General features: G+C 39.8%; 1 protein-coding gene and 1 long non-coding RNA gene across 2 annotated transcripts in view; one reads left to right on the top strand and one right to left on the bottom strand.

Annotated features, from left to right (window-relative positions):
- Positions 1-5555: 5555 nt before the first annotated feature.
- LOC115941267 (uncharacterized) lies at positions 5556-8110 on the bottom strand. Its single transcript, XR_004076033.2, has 2 exons — positions 7226-8110; positions 5556-5674 (listed from the first exon to the last, which is right to left on the bottom strand). It is a non-coding gene; the product is annotated as an uncharacterized LOC115941267 (long non-coding RNA).
- Positions 8111-8359: 249 nt separating this feature from the next.
- The window catches only part of RAP2A (RAP2A, member of RAS oncogene family), a 34797-nt gene continuing 23701 nt past the window's right edge, over positions 8360-19455 (top strand). Inside the window, exon 1 of the mRNA XM_006734298.3 lies at positions 8360-8924. Within this exon, the coding sequence (XP_006734361.2) occupies positions 8611-8924 (314 nt within the window). The 5' untranslated portion in view covers positions 8360-8610. The remainder of the gene's footprint in view (positions 8925-19455) is intronic.

Consider the following 19455-nt stretch of genomic DNA (forward strand, 5'->3'; position numbering starts at 1 on the left):
CTCGGAAGAAAATATGTATGTTCTAATCATAGGTTATAGAATTCTCTATATGTCTGCCAGTCCAGTTTTGTTAATGGGCTCTTCAAATCTTCAGTATCCCTGTAGTTTTTGTCTGCTTGAGTTATCAGTAACTGAGAGAAAAAGATGCACTGTGAGAGTGGAATTATCCATCATTGTCATTGTGGGTCTCTGTGTAGCAATATTCTGGGATTCTGAGGCCTTCTATGCCTATGAATATTTGTATCTCATTCTCATACCTGAATGTCACTCTGGCTGAATATTAAATTTCTGTTTCTAGTTCTTCTTCCTTCAAGATTTTAAAATGCTTACTCCATTGTTTTTCTGGCTTCTAATGCTCTATTAAGAAATCTGATGTTTAATCTGATCTTAATTTTTCATACTGTAAACTTTTAAAACTTTTGGTCTCAGATATCCCAAATTTCACTATGTCTGTAAGTGTAGGTTTTCCAGATCACTTTTCTTTGAGGTTCCATAGGCCCTCCCCCCTGAGGTCTTTTACTTGTTTATCCGTCCATTCATGGGAAATTTCACATTATCATTTCTCTAAGAAGTCATTTTCTTATGGGGATTCCCATTATCTGTATGCTGCCACTTCTTCTCTTCTCCCTATCTCTTGATTTTTCCTTTTTCTATTTCTTTGAACTTCCCTTCCTCTTTCTGTGACATGACCTCAATCTGGTCTTCCAATTCCCTCATGTGGTCCTTAAAGGTGTCCCTTCTGCCATCTTATTCTCCTTTGTTCATTGTTTCAACTACTATACATTCCATTTGTAGTATGTCCACTTGGTTCCTTTTGTGTTTCTTGGTTTTCATGTCTAACATTATCCCTTACCTTTTTTGGCAGGTTTATTGGGGGCTAAATTTAAATGCTTGGTCCATTCTAATGTTTATGTTTCTGATGAAATCTATAATTATTTTTCTTCTGAAATAGTTGTACTTCTCAAAATATCTTGTCATGTGCATTCATTTTTTTCCTCTGGAAATGCATATGAGAACAGATGCAGGGTGACCCACTAGGGCTGAGGGGAGTTTGGGGGATGCTGTACTAAAACCATAACAGTCCCAAGCAAGCCAAACGTTGATCACCTTTCTAGACACCATTTTGAGCCACACCAAGTTGCTCAGGGATGAGAATAAATGAGCTCTAGAGCAGAGAACCCAAGTCCAGGAAAATCACAGCCAATCACTCTTTAGGTCTAGAGTTCATCTTCTGCTTCCCCCAAGAGGAGAGAAGCAACATCAGAAGGAACAAGCCTTAGGTTGAAATTCACGAGCCCAGGGAAGTAAGAGTAGGAGGTGTGGGTGGGCAAATGCCCTAAGTTGGTTAGGACCTAAGGAGTTTCTTGGCTCCTTACAAGCACCTTACAAGCTCCTTACAAGCTCCTGTGTGGCCCTGATTGTCCTCTTGGGTCCACTTGGACTAGAGCTCTGCATCACCACATGTGTGGGGGCAGGTACTGATTTTCCCAAGGCAATAGTGAGTGAGAAGCATGAGCACATGTGTAATAGTTCTTCTCCTATTTTATTATTCTGTAGCAGTGTGGCTGGCTACTTCTCGCCCAAGGCCTAAACCACCACCACCTTCCTCTCCCAGTCACCTTACCGAACAGTTCCCTCAAATCCTCTCATTACCAGGGTTTTCTCAGAATTTTCTTCATTTGATGGTGTTGTACCTCTACATTGCTTCCATGACCTTGGAGGAAGGAGCAGTAATAATGCTAGTTCAGCATCTTCATATCACATATTTGTATGGTGGTTCCTAATTATTTTTACATCTTTTATTAAAAAACTACAAGCTTCCCGGACATGTAGCAAAAGGGCTCTGGAAATGGCAAAGCACAATAAATATTAATTACATTATTATAAACAATATCAAGATATGTTCATATGCCTACGGTGGCCTAATTTTTAAGAAATATTCTTACATAGGGGCGCCTGGGTGGCTCAGTCGTTAAGCGTCTGCCTTCGGCTCAGGTCGTGATCCCAGGGTCCTGGGATCGAGCCCCGCATCGGGCTCCCTACTCAGCGGGAAGCCTGCTTCTCCCTCTGCCACTCCCCCTGCTTGTGTTCCCTCTCTCGCTGTGTCTCTCTCTTCAAATAAATAAATAAAATCTTAAAAAAAAAAAAAAAAGAAATATTCTTACATAAAATAGCATTAGAAAAATACTACAACCATATTTGACCAGAAACCACATAAAATCTGACAAACTTCTGATTTTTTTACAAGTATTTATTATTGTTGCTATACTATTACATTTGGCACATCTACAGGGTTTTTTTTAAATTTCCAAAATATGTCACTAATCTGTAACTTATTATTCCTTAGAGCTTCTTTATTGAAAAGACTTTTCTATGGCAAGGTACAAAAAGGCATTCTAGGAAAAACATTCTAAATTACATTATTTACCTAAAAGACTATCTTTATATATTACTGGTCTATTGAAATTTTTCTTTTCAATCAAATTCCATTCATCTTTACATAATGCATGTCAGTAACAGCTACCATGAAAAAATAACCATAAGCAAAAACTGTTTTGCTGCCTGTCTTCATTTTTTGCTACCCCTCATTTTTCTTTCTACTTCTGTTTGTGAAAGTTTGAATTCCACCTTCTTGATGCCCTCAAGTCCATAATTACTTCTTATAACAATTCTTTCATGATGCCCACATTATAAATTATTCATCATTTTGAATAATACCTTAACTTCTTCAAATGTACCCTTGTACTCTTTCTACTTTTTCTTATTATTTTTTCCCAGATTATTTATATACCTTTTTGTAATCTTGCCTTGACACCTCTAGCCTCTGATTTTTTTTTCCCCTGATAGTTGTCCCTAGAATGGCACTGCTATAGAGAATTAAAGAATCAAGTGATTCTGGATTTTCCATATTTCACTCCTACTTCATTCCTGCTGTCTCCCTTTGCTCTCTCAATTCCTTGCACCTAGAGTGTTCCTTTTTGCCCCATCTAGTCCATTCTTTGGCCCCTGCCTTCAAAACCTGGCTTCATATTAATTTCCTTCAGACAGCTTTCCTTTATTAAACCACTTCAGTTTATTCTGTTTCTCTTAACCTCTAAGAATTCATGTATAAACTATACATATTATCATGTCCTTGAAAGTGCTTGTTATTATAATTTTATTGTTATGTGGTTATATATTTTGTAATATTTTACTATTTACATTATTACATCCTTGTAATCTCTAATTTTTCTTGTTAGCATGAATTATAAGCTGTTATTACATAATGTAAATGTGCAATCAGTTGTTTAACGTCAGTCTCTTCTGTTTATAATGTCTATAACTACAAGCTCTTCTGGCTAATTGTCTATTTTTGTATCCCCAGAGCCTAGAATAATATACATAGTAACTGCTCAATTAATACCATAATGTCTTTGAAATGCCATTCAGGATATCAGTAGGATATCCATCAGAATATCATAAATGCTCGCTGATTTTTTAAAATACTATTTTGTCTCGAATCTCTTATACTTTCTATGGTAGTTGGGATGTATTTGACTCCAAGACACAGAAAACCTCATGGACTTAAACTAACACAGACTTAAACCAAAGGAGGCTAGCTGTTTACTTAGTAAGTCCAAAGGTGGGCATTTCCAGTATCAGCATGACCATTCAATGCTGTTTTCCAGGACTTGGATTCTTCTCAAACTTCTTAGCCATCTGAAGCTCGCTGGTTTGCATCCTCAGCCATAAGGCATCACAGCCCAAAGATGGTGGCCACATTCTCTTATTTCATTGTGCAAAGCAGGAAGCAAGGGGAGTGGCACCAAAACAATGGGGATATCTACTCCTTCTTGTCAGACTCCCGGGAATCCCCCAGTCCCAGTGGCTTCTTCCAGTTCCAATAATGAGAACTGAGTCATGTGCCTACTGTTGGACTAACTGGGCAAAGACGAGAGGACTGCCATTATTGATCAATCCTGATTCATCCCTATATTTTTCACCTAGAAGAAAGGGAAACTGCTAGGAATGCAGCAACACTGTGTTTACTCTTCAGCCGTGTTAAACAAACCATACTGGAGCTCTATTTTCCTCTGAACATTCAAGCTTTTAAGTTTCTTTAGGCTTTTTTCTTTTTATTTCCTGTATCTTAATCATTAAGCCTTTTCCTTCAATAACATTTACTTTTTCGACCAGAAGGTTTCTTTCGTTGACTTGTTTACATACTCACTTCATTTCTGCATTTTTTTCTTTTCAAAAGTGCTGAGACATATTGCATTTTCAAAAAAGAAACAAGTTTATTCTGCCCCTTCCCTTCCACTGTTTATATATACTTCCATTTCTCAACTATATTAGGAGCCTCAGAGGCCAAGAAAATGTCTTCTGCTCTAAATGTACTTGACTTGCCCTTCCCCTTTATGGCTAATCACACACATGTAGGCTTTTTTTTTTTTTTTTAAGATTTTATTTATTTATTTGACAGAGAGAGAGGGAATACAAGCAGGGGGAGTGGGACGGGGAGAAGCAGGCTTCCCCCAGAGCAGGGAGCCCGATGCGGGGCTCAATCCCAGGACTCTGGGCTCACGACCTGAGCCGAAGGCAGACGCTTAATGACTGAGCCACCCAGGCGCCCCCACATGTAGGCTTTAATAGGAAGCAATAGGAATCAGGGTTTCATAGACAAGTAGCACTGCTAATATTACAGACATCCTCTTCTAACTTGTTTATATTAAGTTCTTCACATACTTGCCTTTTGCTCTAGTCAGAAAATCCCCAAACACAGTGTATTTCCCACTTCATCCCACCTTTTCCAACATCTTTCACAGAAGCAAAGGAGCTGGGTTTCCATAGTAACACAAGTGTGACAGTTGAGGGTATCTGGGTATAGGTGAGATAACTCTCAGATTTAGTGGGGAGAGGAGAAATGAAGTGTTTTTCTTTTTTTTTTTTCTTCCAGTAATGCCCTTCTGAAGCTAAAGAAACCCTAAAGTGTCAGTGCACAGTGTTACATTTTCACTATCATACAAATTTATAGCTCTTAGAAAAAATTCAATTTCATTTTACCTCATTTTTATTTTGTCTTTCCCACAAACAAATGGAGACATAGTTTTTATTTCTAAAATCACTCTCAGAATAGATAGTTCATGCTGGCATAAAAATGAACATGATTAAGGAATCAGGAGACAGACACCCATCTCCCAACCAAATCTTCAAAATTCTCTACACGTTCTGACATCCTTTCTTATGGAAGCTAATCCTTCAACCAGTATTTCACATAAAGGCTCAAATTAGGTAAGTATCATCATATAATACAGAAGAGGAAAGAAAATACGACCTGCTTATCATGTTTCTTTTGCTTATTAGTGGTTAAAAATCTACCCTTATGGCAACATTGAGAATGAACATTGAGAATGAATATCAAATGAATATGAATTCATTGAGAATGAATATCAAAAAGCAAGATGAGAAATATAAATGAGGTGCAACTACCCTAAGGGCGGCCGTCTGTATACTTCTCCTTATCAAGAAAAGTCAGCAGTAATGAAAGGTCAGAGAAAACAGCCTGGAAAATGTCAAAAAGCTCTCCTATTCTTTATTATGCTAAGTGGGGTGACTAGGGAGCCCACTCACTATTTTTTGTGTGACAACTTCTATCAGATGCACTGCAATCCAGAGCTTCTCAACTTCTGGGGACCTAGGAAATGAAAGTTGCTTAAGGTTACATTGTGGATTCACAATCCCAATGCAAATTTCCAAAAAAACCCAAAACAAAACAAAACAAAAAGCAAAAACAAAAAGCCACTGGACCTTTATTTGCTTCCAAAATAAATGATTTTTCTGCTCCATTGCAATGCAACGTACTACACAGATTGTAATGATCTATACAAAGAGAGAAAGTTTGATTCTTCTCAAAAAGCCTAGGAATTTTATCACCATGATGCACTATTTGGATCTTAAAGAGACAGTCTGTCTTTCTTCTGAAAAGAAGTGTGACTGTTACAAAGCTAAAGTAACCTCAAATCAGCATACAAGTTTCACACAAAATATGAGACTTGTAAAAAGCTAGGTGAACACCGCACTCATCTACAACATCTTCTTGAAATATCCCTGCCAAAAAAGTTCAGATGTGATTTCTTTTAATTTTAATTCACTTTTTCACATTACTAATCTAGAATCAGATATCAGATCCTCTATGGTTTCCATGATCTTAAAAGATTCTTCTGATTCGAATTTTTTTGCAATCTGCCTTCACTGCTGATTCCAGAGGCTCAGATATTACCTCTCATACTTTGACAACATTTAATCAAGAAATGAAGACTGAGTTATATTTATTACACATTTTGACATGACACTTGCCCTCAATTATTTTAAGCAAAAACTTGGTATGTGCTATACTATAGCAAGATAATGCAAATATAAATTCTCCATTCTAATATAATGGACTAACAGAGCAATAGAACACTGCTGAATCCAAGTACACCTTTGTAGTAGTTTGATAATTGACAGAAAAGATGGTAAAGGAACACCTGGTTTTTCCAGGAACTCAGACCAACATCCTCTCTACATGATGACCTTGTGGGGAAAGAGAAAGGGCGAAGAGGTATGCCATGATCAAACGTTAGAACTGCAGAAACTTATTATTCCCAAGAAATGTGATTTAGTAACAGATTGGTGTAGACTAGTCTGAGAAGGACAGAGTTTAAGTAAGGTAAATCCAATAACCAGTTATTACAAAATATAATCCAGGAATACTTGGAAATATAACTTCTAAATTTGACGTTGCGGGTATGAAAGTGCAACTAACATATGCTACAGAGACCGAACGGTAAGTTTAAAAAACTAAGTAGTTAAAAAAAAAAAAAAATGTTTCAGGAGGCACGCATGGAAGACCCGTGCCAACTGCTGCAGTATGTCTCCTTAAGTACCGGAAAATTTCTCACCCTAAAGACAAAAGTCCCTGTTTTCTCGATTCATCCCACGATTCAGCCCACATTCCCTCAGCACCATTTCCATGCCCATCATTTAGGCAGCATGCCAAGGAGACGACGTTAAACGCAGAATTCATCACTCTCGCCTGCAAAACACCTTGCTCCTTGCCAGCATAGGGCACAGCGACCGGCCCCTCATTCCCCGACCCCTCCCGGACCCCACCAGCCTCCCTGTCTCCATACCACCGGCCCTAGGTGGCAAAGGAATCGCGAGCCCTGGTTGGCTCACATCGAACCTCCGTCATTCGCCAGCTCACCTACGATTGGTTGGCAGAGGTGCGCAGGAGCAAACGCCCAGCCTGGCCAGGCAAAGGGAGGTGAGTTGGTTGATCCTGCGACTAGAGTTTCCCCCATTGGCTGACGGGTGGGTGTCACGTGGCATGAAGTGGCTCTCGATTGGCCGAGAAAGATACCATGGGGTACAGAAACGTGATCTGGTTGGTTGGACTGAATCCCAGCTTCCTACTAGGTGCCCCAGCTAGCTGTTGCTATGAGGTGTCCCTGGGCCTTCTGTTGCGGGTGGGAGCTCCGTTCTCCCGGTTTTCCAAGCGCCCGTAGCTGAGAGGGCGTGGGAAGAGCTCGACAGCAGGCCGGCGCTGGAGCAGGGCAGGGCTGGGGGCGTTGGGCGGGACCCCCAGCAACGTCACCGGGCGTGCGCCTGGCTTCCGCGGACTCGCCTTCGCCACCTCGGGCAGTGGGCAGAAGGGGCCAGGCGACCCCTCCCTCAGCGTTCTGAGTCTTAAAAGAAAGCTTCGCTTCGTTGTATTTATGTTCGTTCCCTCAAAAAAGCTTCTCGTTACGTTGATGCAGGATAAAAACCCAAACTGTCAGTACTGAGAGACTGGGTGGTGTCAAGCAAAATCCCTCACCAAGACCTCCTTTTGAGCCTTGCCCGTTTCTTCTTTTCACTCTCCGCCTCACGTTAAAGCCTGCAGATTGCTCCGGCCCCGCTAACATCTTGTCTCCCCCAAATGCCGAGCGTGGGATTCTCCAGTTGACCAGGTTCCCGGCTCAGGCAAGCGAACTGCGCATGCTCAGGACGCAGGCCCTGGGGTTCGACGGGGCGTGCGGGGTAGGGTGGTGTTGGGCGGCAGAGGAGGTTGTTTATCTAACCGCGAGCGGAGGCTTCCGCACGGCGCAGTCTCCCGGGAGCGCGCGCGGCCGGTCGCCTAGGCGACAGGGAGCAGGGGCGGGGCTGCGCCGCGGAGCCCCGCCTCGTGTCGCCGAGCCCCGCCCCCGGCAGCGCTGCGGCTCCCGCTCGGGCGCGCGCTCCGGCAGCCGAGGAAGCTGCGGTGGCGGCGGCGGCAGCGGGCGGGGAGCTGGGCGTGGAGGCGCGAGGGGCGGGGCGGGCGGGTGGCACTGCGGGCCCGCGGCTTGGGCGGCTCCGGTGGCTCCGGCGGCTCTCGCTGGCTGCTCGTGCTCAGTGCCAGCCGGCGCCCGCGGGCCGCGTTGCCGCCCGGCTCGGCCCATGCCCAGGGCTGCTGCTCCCTCCGCCGGCGCCCGGGGGGTCGCGGCGGCCGTGAGGTGGGGGCGGCCGCGGGAGGCGGCGGGGCCGGCCGCCGGCGCAGGGTCCGGGGGCGCAGCGCGGCGGGCGTAGGTCTATGTCGCGGGCGGCGGCGGCGGCGGCGGCCGCGGAGGGACGATGCGCGAGTACAAAGTGGTGGTGCTGGGCTCGGGCGGGGTCGGCAAATCCGCCCTGACCGTGCAGTTCGTGACCGGCACCTTCATCGAGAAATACGACCCCACCATCGAGGACTTCTACCGCAAAGAGATCGAGGTGGACTCGTCGCCGTCGGTGCTGGAGATCCTGGACACGGCGGGCACCGAGCAGTTCGCGTCCATGCGGGACCTGTACATCAAGAACGGCCAGGGCTTCATCCTCGTCTACAGCCTCGTCAACCAGCAGAGCTTCCAGGACATCAAGCCCATGCGGGACCAGATCATCCGAGTGAAGCGGTGAGGGGGCCGGGGGGAGCGGGCAGGGGGCTTCGCGGTGCTGCCGGCCGCCGACGTCCCGGGGCCAGAACTCCCCCGTGCTCTGGGTGGCCGTGGACAGGGGGAGCTGTCTGGGGAGATGGCTCTGGGGGTCTCATGCTCTGTAATAATTTTTTTTTTTTTTTGCCAGCATCACCACCACCATCATCTTGAATCTCAAATTTGAGTGCTTTGTTTCACAACTCAAATTTGGCATCCCGTGAACCTACAGCACAGCTCTTTGTCTCTTGGATATTATTAGTAGCACTTGTGCAGAACCCCAAAGGAAACAAAGTTTAAAACTTGCAGTGGGAGAAAGGGTTGGGTAGGTTTGTGTTGGGAAGAGGGGAGCTCTGCAGGCATAGTGGAGACATTTTCAGATTGAACAACAACAAAAAAATCTACCTTGGCAATATTTGACAGCAAAATTGCTCACACATATATGGTAAAAATGTCAAGTCCAGAGGAAAGACACCTTTCTCCTCTCTTAAAAGACTGAGTGGTGCCAAGGCGTTTTACAAAAATGAACTGTGCAATTAAGACGAAACTTTAAAGGCATTAAATTATTTGAAGACGACCTAACAGTTCAGTGAGGTTGAGAGAGTTATTAGCATATAGGAGCCCAGATATGCCATTTACGTTAAAGAATGCGGCTTAACTTTTTTTTTAATCCAACTGCCTTACCCCCTCAAAAAAAAAAGAAAGAAAGAAAGGGAAAAAAGCATTCCTGGAAACAAAACTGAAGTTTCTTCAAAGGTGTAACTCAAGTATTAGCTAATTTAAAGTTAATGCAAACAAGCTCTTTCCTGATATAAACTCTTTTTTTTTTACAGTGTGCATTTTGAAAATATGGCTTGTAGCTTAAATGGCTTAAAATACTTGTTTTCTCTTAAATATGAGTATATATTTTCCTATAATTTCAAGCATCAAAAATGTAATAATATCTCAGTTCAAAGTTTTAGCAAATTTTTCTAATTACTAGTTGCACATTATTGTTCTGTGTGATTCTTATTAGCTAATAATTGTTAATAATTTTGATATAGTGTAATTTTTTTTTCTACCTAACTCTAGCTTTACCCCTAAATTTGAAGACATTTACTGAAAGATAGTTGTAAGTGAACTGTAGACACAATCACGTTGTAAGTCAGTCACTTATTTTGAAAGAGCAAAGACCAAGTCATGTGTACTCAGTAGGTACTCAAAAATTCATTACAAGAGGTGGATTTTTAATGCAACATATGATCAAAGGGGATGCCCTGTCCCCATCCCCCTTTAACTCATTGCGCATACACTTTAATAGCTAAAATAAAATTTTGTATATTATTTCTTGCTAAAACTCAAACTAGAATAAAATGAATATTTTCATGGTCTCTGTTGCCGTTCTAAGATCTGTAAATCTGATAGTTTTTTACTTCTCCAGTCTCATTTTCTTAAAGTTAATTGCTGTAGATAACAAATGAGCAGTTTTGGTGCTAAATTTAATAAGTGTATACTTAAGGGGCTACATTGCAGTGACTGAAATCCTTAATTAGTACGCCACCCCCCATACTACTAAAAAAAAAAAATACAGAACAGGGCAGTCTAATACATTGTCACGTGTCAATCTTAAGCCATATACATACATCAAATAATAAAGTGAATGCCCCAGCTGCTCCAAACTTCACATTTAAGTGTATACATATAATTCAAACATTGATAAAAGGGCAAACTTCTTGACAAAAGCCTAGGGGACAGAATATGGCAAAATATCCTCAGATAGTTTAGTCCACATGATTTTGTAGTTTCTTATGATTTAGTGGAGATTACTAATAGTGGGCTAATCTAAACCTGGTATGGTGAAACTATTTGTTTGCACCACAACCAAGGTGCAAAAAAAAAAAGTAAAATTCTACTTGCCTAGGTGTCATTTTACTCACTAGTCTCAGTTCTTGATGTAAAAAAACCATGGGTCAGCTGACGTCAAGTTCATAAACTCTTTTCACTGGAATTCATCCATCATATCCGTAAGGACCCCTTGGGCCCTTCTGTGTTCTGACATTATATACCTCACCCTAATTTTATCATCTGGCCTCCCAGCCTATAACATATTATAAATAACTTACATAGAAAGAGAGGATCTGTGTATATTATGTATATTAGAAGATAATAGATAATGCCTATATGATGCTAAAGTAAGCATTAAATGTGCTAGTAATTTAACCCCTCCCACTTGAGAATAAAACATGATTTTCGGGGCACCTGGGTGGCTCAGTCGTTAAGCGTCTGCCTTCGGCTCAGGTCAAGATCCCAGGGTCCTGGGATCGAGCCCCGCATCGGGCTCCCTGCTCAGCGGGAAGCCTGCTTCTCTCTCTCTCACTCCCCCTGCCTGTGTTCCCTCTCTCGCTGTGTCTCTCTCTGTCAAATAAATAAATAAAATCTTTAAAACAAAACAAAACAAAAAAACATGATTTTCAAATAAGTAAATTTTCTGTTCTTTTTGGGAATCAGTTTTTAAATTAAGCAGTTGCTATAGGAAGTATTCAGTAATTATTCCCTCCTCTCTGCCCACTAGCTGCTTTACATATTACAACAGTTGTTTGGGGGTATTTAATATCACCATAATGCCAGTGACAAAAGTGAAGTGCAGAGAGATTTGGTATTTTACCCAAGACCAGTCACTGATGGAAGGATTTAAACCAAGATCTGTTACAATCCATGTACTCTTCTTCTATACCAGGCTGGCTTTGAACTTGTTATTTACTGGCAAATTCAATACCCAGCTTTTGGTCTAGGGTGGCATTGTTCCATACAAGTATAATGTGAGCCACATACGTAATTTAAAAATTTCTAGTAGCTTATTTTTTTAAATTATAGCAGATAAAGTTAATAAGGCATTTTTTAATGTACTATTTGCCATTTTAATGTGTAACCAATATTCAAAAATTGAGATATCTTACTTTCCTTTTTATTCTAAATTTTCCAAAATCTGGTGTGTAATTTACACTCACAGCACATTTTAATTCAGATATATTTCAGGTGCTCAGAAGTCACGTGTGGCTGCAGGCTACCATATTGGGCAGTACAGGTCTAAGGTGTATATATTGCAGGGAAGCCGTAAGCCTCCGTTTCATTATCTGTGAATGAGATGCACCCTTCAAAGTCTTTATTAGGATTAAATGAGATAATTTATTTTAAGGTGTCCAACACAATACCTTAAACACAGAAATTGCTCCAAAATTCCAGCTATTCTTTTATTAATAACCTTGTCACCCTACCTTCTTTAAATTTTATCCTTGATATAAATGTAATTTTAGAGGAAATAAAGTTGTGACTGCCTTTTGAAATTCATCGCCTGATGTAGACAAGATGAGAATAAAAAGCAACTGGGATTAAAACAACCCTTGGAAAAATTTTGCTCATATATTCTCAAAATATTTTCCCCTATTAAAGGCCTTATGGGAAAGGGGAGGAGACCGAAGATTTAACTTCAAGAATAGCACCAATTCATGGCCAGTGACAGTGAAATGGAGCTTTTTATTGGATTGTTCTTGTATGGAATGTTGTGCTCTTAGAAAATGTAGAACAAGCCCATATTCCCTCAAGTGTTTACAGGTGCAGAGGCATTCATCTACTTACACTACCTCCCGTCCAAGCCAAGTGGCCCAACTAAAAAGGCTGTATTTGTTAATTCACATACTTTCCTTTTTCAGCTTGACTTCAGATGAGAACACACACTCAAGGAAGTGTGATAGGGATATAGAATATGTTTCAGTTGAAATAAAACTAGAATTTTTTCTGATTTCATAATTGCTTCTCCCATTCCTCCCCGGGTAGGCCATGATCCTGACTTAAAGTGTCTTGGAACATGCTGTTCAAGGCCTGTTGTTCTCAGAATAAAGCCCAGAAATCTTCTACATGACCTTCCGAGGCGCAGCATGCTCCTGCCCATGTCTGCCTTTCCGGCCTCACCTTTTCAATCTCCTCGTCCCTTAGGTTCCAGCACCCACACCTGCTTTTAGTTCCTTGAAAGTACCTGTCTGGGCTTTCCTTGTACATGTAGCATTTACCTTTTGCAGTTAATTCCTACTCATTTTCACCCCTACTTAAAAGATTTCCTCCTCAGGGAAGCCTTCTTCCCCTTCCCAAGCTGAGTTAACTCCTTCCTGTGTTCCCACACTGGATGAAATGTCATGCCTCACGCCTTCCCTGAACCATGCATACCTCAGACCTCTCTGGTACCCTGAACTTCCCTCTTCCTGTAGCACTCACCGAAGTTGAACTATTTGTGTGATGATAGACGTGCAGTCGGTCTTTCTCATTAAACTCTAGTCCCGTGTGGCTAGCACAGCTCCTGGCAGAGAGGAAACGCTCAAGAAAAAAGTGTTGAAAGAAAACCAGTGTTTGGAAAGAAAACTATTTTTATTGTCCTTTAGCCTTGGTATCCCTGAACATTTTAATTTTATAGGTGGGGGAGACGATTCTTAAAAGTCCGTTCTGCACGTGGAGTAGGTGGTCTCCCTTCAGCTCTAACATTCTCTCACAGTACTTGTACCTACTTGGGGTGACAAGGGAAGGGGTGAAGTTTAATAAGAATCTCGAAGCATCAGGAGCTCCAAAGCCTTCCAGATGGAGGAAGTGGCATGGGAAACTCATACAGTGTTTGTTGGCTGTTAAATAGAGCAGATTGGCTAAACTAGGAATTCATATACAAGTGTGAAAGGAGGGAGGTAAGGCTAAAAAATGTAAAGCTAAGTTACAGAAGGTTAAACAGTTTGGACTTGATCTTGTAGTAAAGGACCGTGATCAAAATTGGTATAGAAATGATAACATGGAGATGATGTGATAGAAGGTTTGGTGACAATAGACCAGAGTTAGGGGGAATGATCCTGCAATATTGTGATCATCTATCCTAGTTTTTGTGTGAAGTAGAAAGATTCTGAATTAGCATGGTATCTGCAGGAACAGAAAGGAAAGAAGGGATGCGAATAATACTGTAAAGAATGAATTAAACTTAGTTGGGGGGGAGGGTCAAATGTAACCTTGGACACTTTGAACATGAATGAACGGGATTACAGAGGAATAGTGGGGGGACATTATTTCTGTGTTGGAGATGGTAATCATCCGTATAGATGCACCTAATAAGTAATTAGAATATTTGAATAAAGCCTGAAAGATCACTTTACATATGAATGTAAGGACTCAGGATCCTCCCTGTAGTTCAGATGTGGAGAGTAGATGAGACCTCCTGGGTAGAATAGAGAGAGAGAGAAATGAATGGATATGGCCAGAAATAGAAATTGTAAATGAATATGGCCAAGGATAGCACTTGAGAGTTAAGATATATAGAGGAGGCTTCACACGTTACTATATAGGCTAGAAGGCATGGGGGGAATTTTAAGATTGGGAAAAAGAACGGGAAGAGACAGCTGATTTGCACTACCCAAAGCGAAATTCGTTACTATTTTTTTTTTACTTTTATTACTAATATTTCTATATCATTTAAGCGATCACTTTTAAGTGACCAAACTGATCGTTTGCACTTTTTCTCCTCACAATAAGTAGTCATAAAAACCTTCTCTAAAATAGAGGCAGGTGGCCAATTGCTACACATAGATCTTGACCCATGACAGATTGGTGCTGTGGAGCCAAAACCAGGGAATACATCAAATGTTTGTCCCAAGTAAGTGGAATATCTAGAGTCTCCCACCACTCCTTCCTCCACAAACACCTTCTTCCCCAGTTTGATACCTCTAGTAACCAAAATTGTCATTGGAAGCTGGGCCTCCAAGTACAGAGCACCTAGAAGCCATGAGTCACTTTTTATAGCCCCAAGTATTGTCTTCCTGAAGGGGAAACTTGTATTTGCCACATTATGAAATTAGAACATTACAATATTGTGCCTTTCTCTTTGCTATCCCGAGATTGGAATTGTTTAAGTTCACTTTGCAGATGGAGCAGATGATCTCCCTTCGGCTCTAACATGCTGTTGGTACTTCTCTCTAGTGGGCGCCATGAGGGAAGAGGTAGGGTTCAATATGAGCCTTAACGAATGAGCAGCCTGTGACCCGCAAATCTTGTCTAGTTAAGATTTGGTGATAATTGTGTCAATGAAATCTGTAATCAGAGGGATCATTCCTATAATTTTTTTTTTTAAAGGGAAAGGGGGCAAAAGTAATTTAAGTAGCCAACCGTTCTACTACTGCACACAGACAAAATACATCGCCTGTCCCTGCATATTGACATAACTCCTCTGGCAGGAACAAATGGATGATTTGAAGGTGACCTCACTGACCACCCAATGAGAAATATTCAGGTCACCAGGCAAGTGGATGATGTTGACTCTCTAGCACTCTTTAGGAAAAGGTGGAGTAATGAATAGGTAAACACTAAGGAGAAGGTGGAGGAACTGATAAAATGTCTCTAGATGACTCAGCCAACAGGAAGACCCAACTAAGTTGGAATCCTGTTATTTGTTAAAGTTTTCCAGTTAGTAATACATTTGAGTGTTTTCTCTGGGTCCTCTTCCACTAAATTATATATGTCACACTAAAATGCATAGATTATACATTTATGTATATTTCTAAGCAATGAACTTTACATAAAAGCATGTACACCATACTTAATTCGTGAGGTGTTGTTTTTTGTTTTTTTTTTATCAAGGGTAATTTTGGTTACACAGTTTTTTCCTTAGCCATTGTCTTCAAACCTAAGCCCCTGGGGAAGGATGTGTGATTCTACTCTAGGGTTTTTGTTTTTTGCTTCTGTTTTCACTTTTCCTTGTTATCTGTTTCTCTCTCTCTCTCTGTTCTTACCCACTATTTTCTTATGTACTTATATTTTTCTGGCTTATGGAATAAAAAGAATTGTAATACTCTACAGTTTTTTTGGAAAAATATCTGAGTTTGGATATGAGTAGCCTCTAATATGAGATAAAACTGATGGAGACAGAATAATTACAAAAGTATAAATGTAGAGATATTATTTCCATAGGAAATGCATCATGAAATTTTAAGAGTGTGCAGAAATACTTTTTATTTCTTACTTTCACAGTTGTGGTTAATTATATTAAAAATTATTCTCAGCCTGGCAGAGAAAAGTTAAGTTTCTTAAACATACCGTTATGCTTTACCAGATCAAACTGTGCCCTTCAGTAGAATAATACCAGTAATGGTAATGCGATGATCTTAGACATCTACATTTCCATAAAGTGTGTAAGTAAAATGTAGATATGTTGGTAAAGTTTAAGGTTATCAAAATATCTAAAAATAGCATATCTCTAGTTGTTAACATGGTATATACCGAATACTCTTTCAATAGATTTAACTTTATACTTCCAAAAGATTGAAATCTCTTTGGAACTATTGGGCCCAATATTCCAACTATTTCAACTTTTATTCTTGTAGGAAAACCCTAATAAAACACCTACATTAGCCTGATTTTTAATACATTTCAGTTTATATTAAAGGTCACAACTGTGAAAAAAAATTTTTTTAGGCCTGTGAGTCAAAATAAAATTATTGGGTATCTGAATCAAATATCAGCAGCATATTGTATTGAAATCATGGTTTGGTAAGTCCAGTAACAAAGCAACATTGGGAGTCTTTGAATCTGATTCATTTTATTACTTAATGTTGAAGATACTGCATATTGCTGAAAACTCTTATCTGAATAAGCTATTTAAAATAGATGACAGTGTGTAAATTAAGTACACTTGTGAAGTATACATTCTTTTTACTCAAAATGCTCAAATATATTCACTGTCAGAATTGGATAGATTATTGTTTTTGCTTTGTTCTGTTTTTTACTTTCTCTAATAATCTTCAAGGTTTGTTTAAGGTTTGAAAACATACCAAAATTGATATTTTAAGGGCAAATATAATCTATAATTTTTGTGTTTTTAAAATTTATTTTTATTGAGATATAATTGACATACAACGTATTTAGTTTTTTTTCCACTTAGTAGAATTATGCAAGAGAAACATTGTAAAATTTATTTAAAACATTTAGAAGTGTCACTCCCCATAAAACATGATAATTTGATATGTGTATACATTGCAAAATGATCACTACAATACGTTTAGTTAACATCCATCACCATTCATCGTTCCAATTTTGTGTGTGTGTGTGTGTGATGACAATTTTTACAATTTTCTCTTACCAGGTTTCAGATATACACTACAATATTGTAACTGTAGTCACCATGCTGTACATTAAACCTCCAGGACTTACTTATCTTGTAACTGGAAATCTGTACTTTTTTACTACCTTCACCCATTTCTCTCTCTCTCTCTTTCACACACACACACAAACACACATGCACGCATGCACGTGTTCACATACACACCCACCCATCCTGCCAACCACTTATCTGTTCTCTGTGAGTTCAGGTTTTTGTTTTCTTTTGTTTTAAGATTCCACGTGTACATGAGCTCATACAGTATTTGTCTTTCTCTGACTTATTTCACTTAGCATAATGTCCTCGGGGTCTATCCATTTTGTCTCAAATGGCAGGATTTCCTTCTTTTTTATGGCTGAATAATATTCTTTTTGTGTGTCTGTGTGGATATATGTGTATACAGACAGACAGACATACCACATTTTCTTTATCCATTCATCCATCAATGGACACTTAGGTGGTTTCCATGTCTTGGCCACTGTAAGTAATGCTTCGGTGAACATGGGGTGCAGATATCTCTTCGAGATAATGATTTTGTTTGAATAAATACCCAGAGATAGAATTGCTAGGTCATATGTAGTTCCACTTCTAACTTTTTGAGGAACCTCCATACTGTTTTGCATGGTGGCTGCACCAGTTTGCATTCGCACCAGCAATGCACAAGAATTCCTTTTCTCCACATCCTTGTCAACACTTGTTGTTTCTTGCCATTTTGATAATTACCATTCTGATAGGTGTGAGGTGCTATCTCATTGTGGTTTTGATACGCATTTCCTTGATGATTAAATTACCATTTCATGTATTTGTTGGCCATCCATATGTCCTCTTTGGAAAAATGGCTTTTCAGATCCTCTGCCCATTTTTTAATTGGGTTTGTTGTTTTGTTTCTGTTGAGTTGTATGAGTTCTTTATATACTTTGGATACTAATCAGATCTATGTTTGAAAATATTTCCTCCCATTTCATAGATTGCCTTTTCATTTTGTTGATGGTTTCCTTTGCTTTGTAGAAGCTTTTTAGTTTGATATAGTCCCACTTACTTATTTTTGCTTTTGTTACCTTTGTTTTGGTATCACATCCAGAAAATCATTGCCAAGACCAGTGTCAGGGAGTTTACCCCCTATATTTTCTTCAGAGTTTTGTGGTTTCCGATCTTATGTTCAAGTCTTTAATCCATTTGAGTCGATTTTTGTGTATGGTGGAGATATTGATCCAGGGTCATTCTTCTGCATGTAGCTGTCCAGTTTTTCCAGTACTATTTACTGAAGAGACTATCCTTTCCCTATTGCATAGTCTTGCCTTTGTTGTTGTGAATTTGTTGACCATGTATGCATAAGTTTATTTCTGGGTGTTCTAGTCTGTTCCATTGATCTGTGTGTCTATTTTTATGTCAGTGCCATACTGTTTTGGTTGCTGTAGCTTTGTAATATAGTTTGAAATCAGAAGTGTGATGCCTCCAGCTTGGTTCTTCTTTCTCAGAGTTGCTTTGGCTATTCAGGGTCTTTTGTGGTTCCACACAAATTTTAGATTTGTTCTATTTCTGTGAAAAATGCCCTTGGGATTTTGATAGGGATTGCATTGAATCTGTAGATTGCTTTGAGTGGTATGGATATTTTAACAGTATTCTTTCAATTCACGAGCACAGAATATCTTTTTATTTATTTGTGTCTTTTTCAGTTTCTTTCATCCGTATCTCACATTTTTTTTAAATTGTTATCTCTGTCAAAAAACAAAGTATTGAAAAAATAACACATCTCCCTGTCTACTTCTATGTATTCTCTCAGCAGTGGCTTTCACATTTTCTTAATCATGCCCCTCAGTAAGAAATACATTTTACATTGTGACGGTACACACAGCATAAATACAAGTTTCATGAAATAATAGTTAAATTTGTTATGTTCCTTGTATTATATTTTCTATTTTATTCTTATAATTTTATTTCATTGTTTTTAAATGTTCCTCTTGATCCACTAAATTGATCTCATCACTCACAATTTGACAACTGCTATCCTAGAATATTTGTACTCTAAGGAAAATAAATAGAACTATCTCTGTAATTGTTGGAAACAGCATTTATCTTTTCCTGCTTTTCCAGTTTCCAACAACCCTATATAAATGCTACAAAAATGAAGTGCTTCCTAACATGAGTTAGTAAATGCACTCTCCATTACAAAGAAAGATAACATTTAGTCACTAAACAAAAAGACATGTAAAGTCTATCTTTGAAGAAGCATTTATTTCTGTTGGTTGTGCATATTAGAAATATGGGACCTATTTCTCATTTGTCGTGGAATTTTACTCATTCTGGTAAGGCAGGAGAGGTCCTGCCTTGTGAAGACTTTAAACAGAAAGAGATGTA

Source organism: Leptonychotes weddellii, chromosome 3, assembly GCF_054177405.1.
Source record: "Leptonychotes weddellii isolate Sample4059 chromosome 3, ASM5417740v2, whole genome shotgun sequence".
Lineage (NCBI taxonomy): Eukaryota > Metazoa > Chordata > Mammalia > Carnivora > Phocidae > Leptonychotes > Leptonychotes weddellii.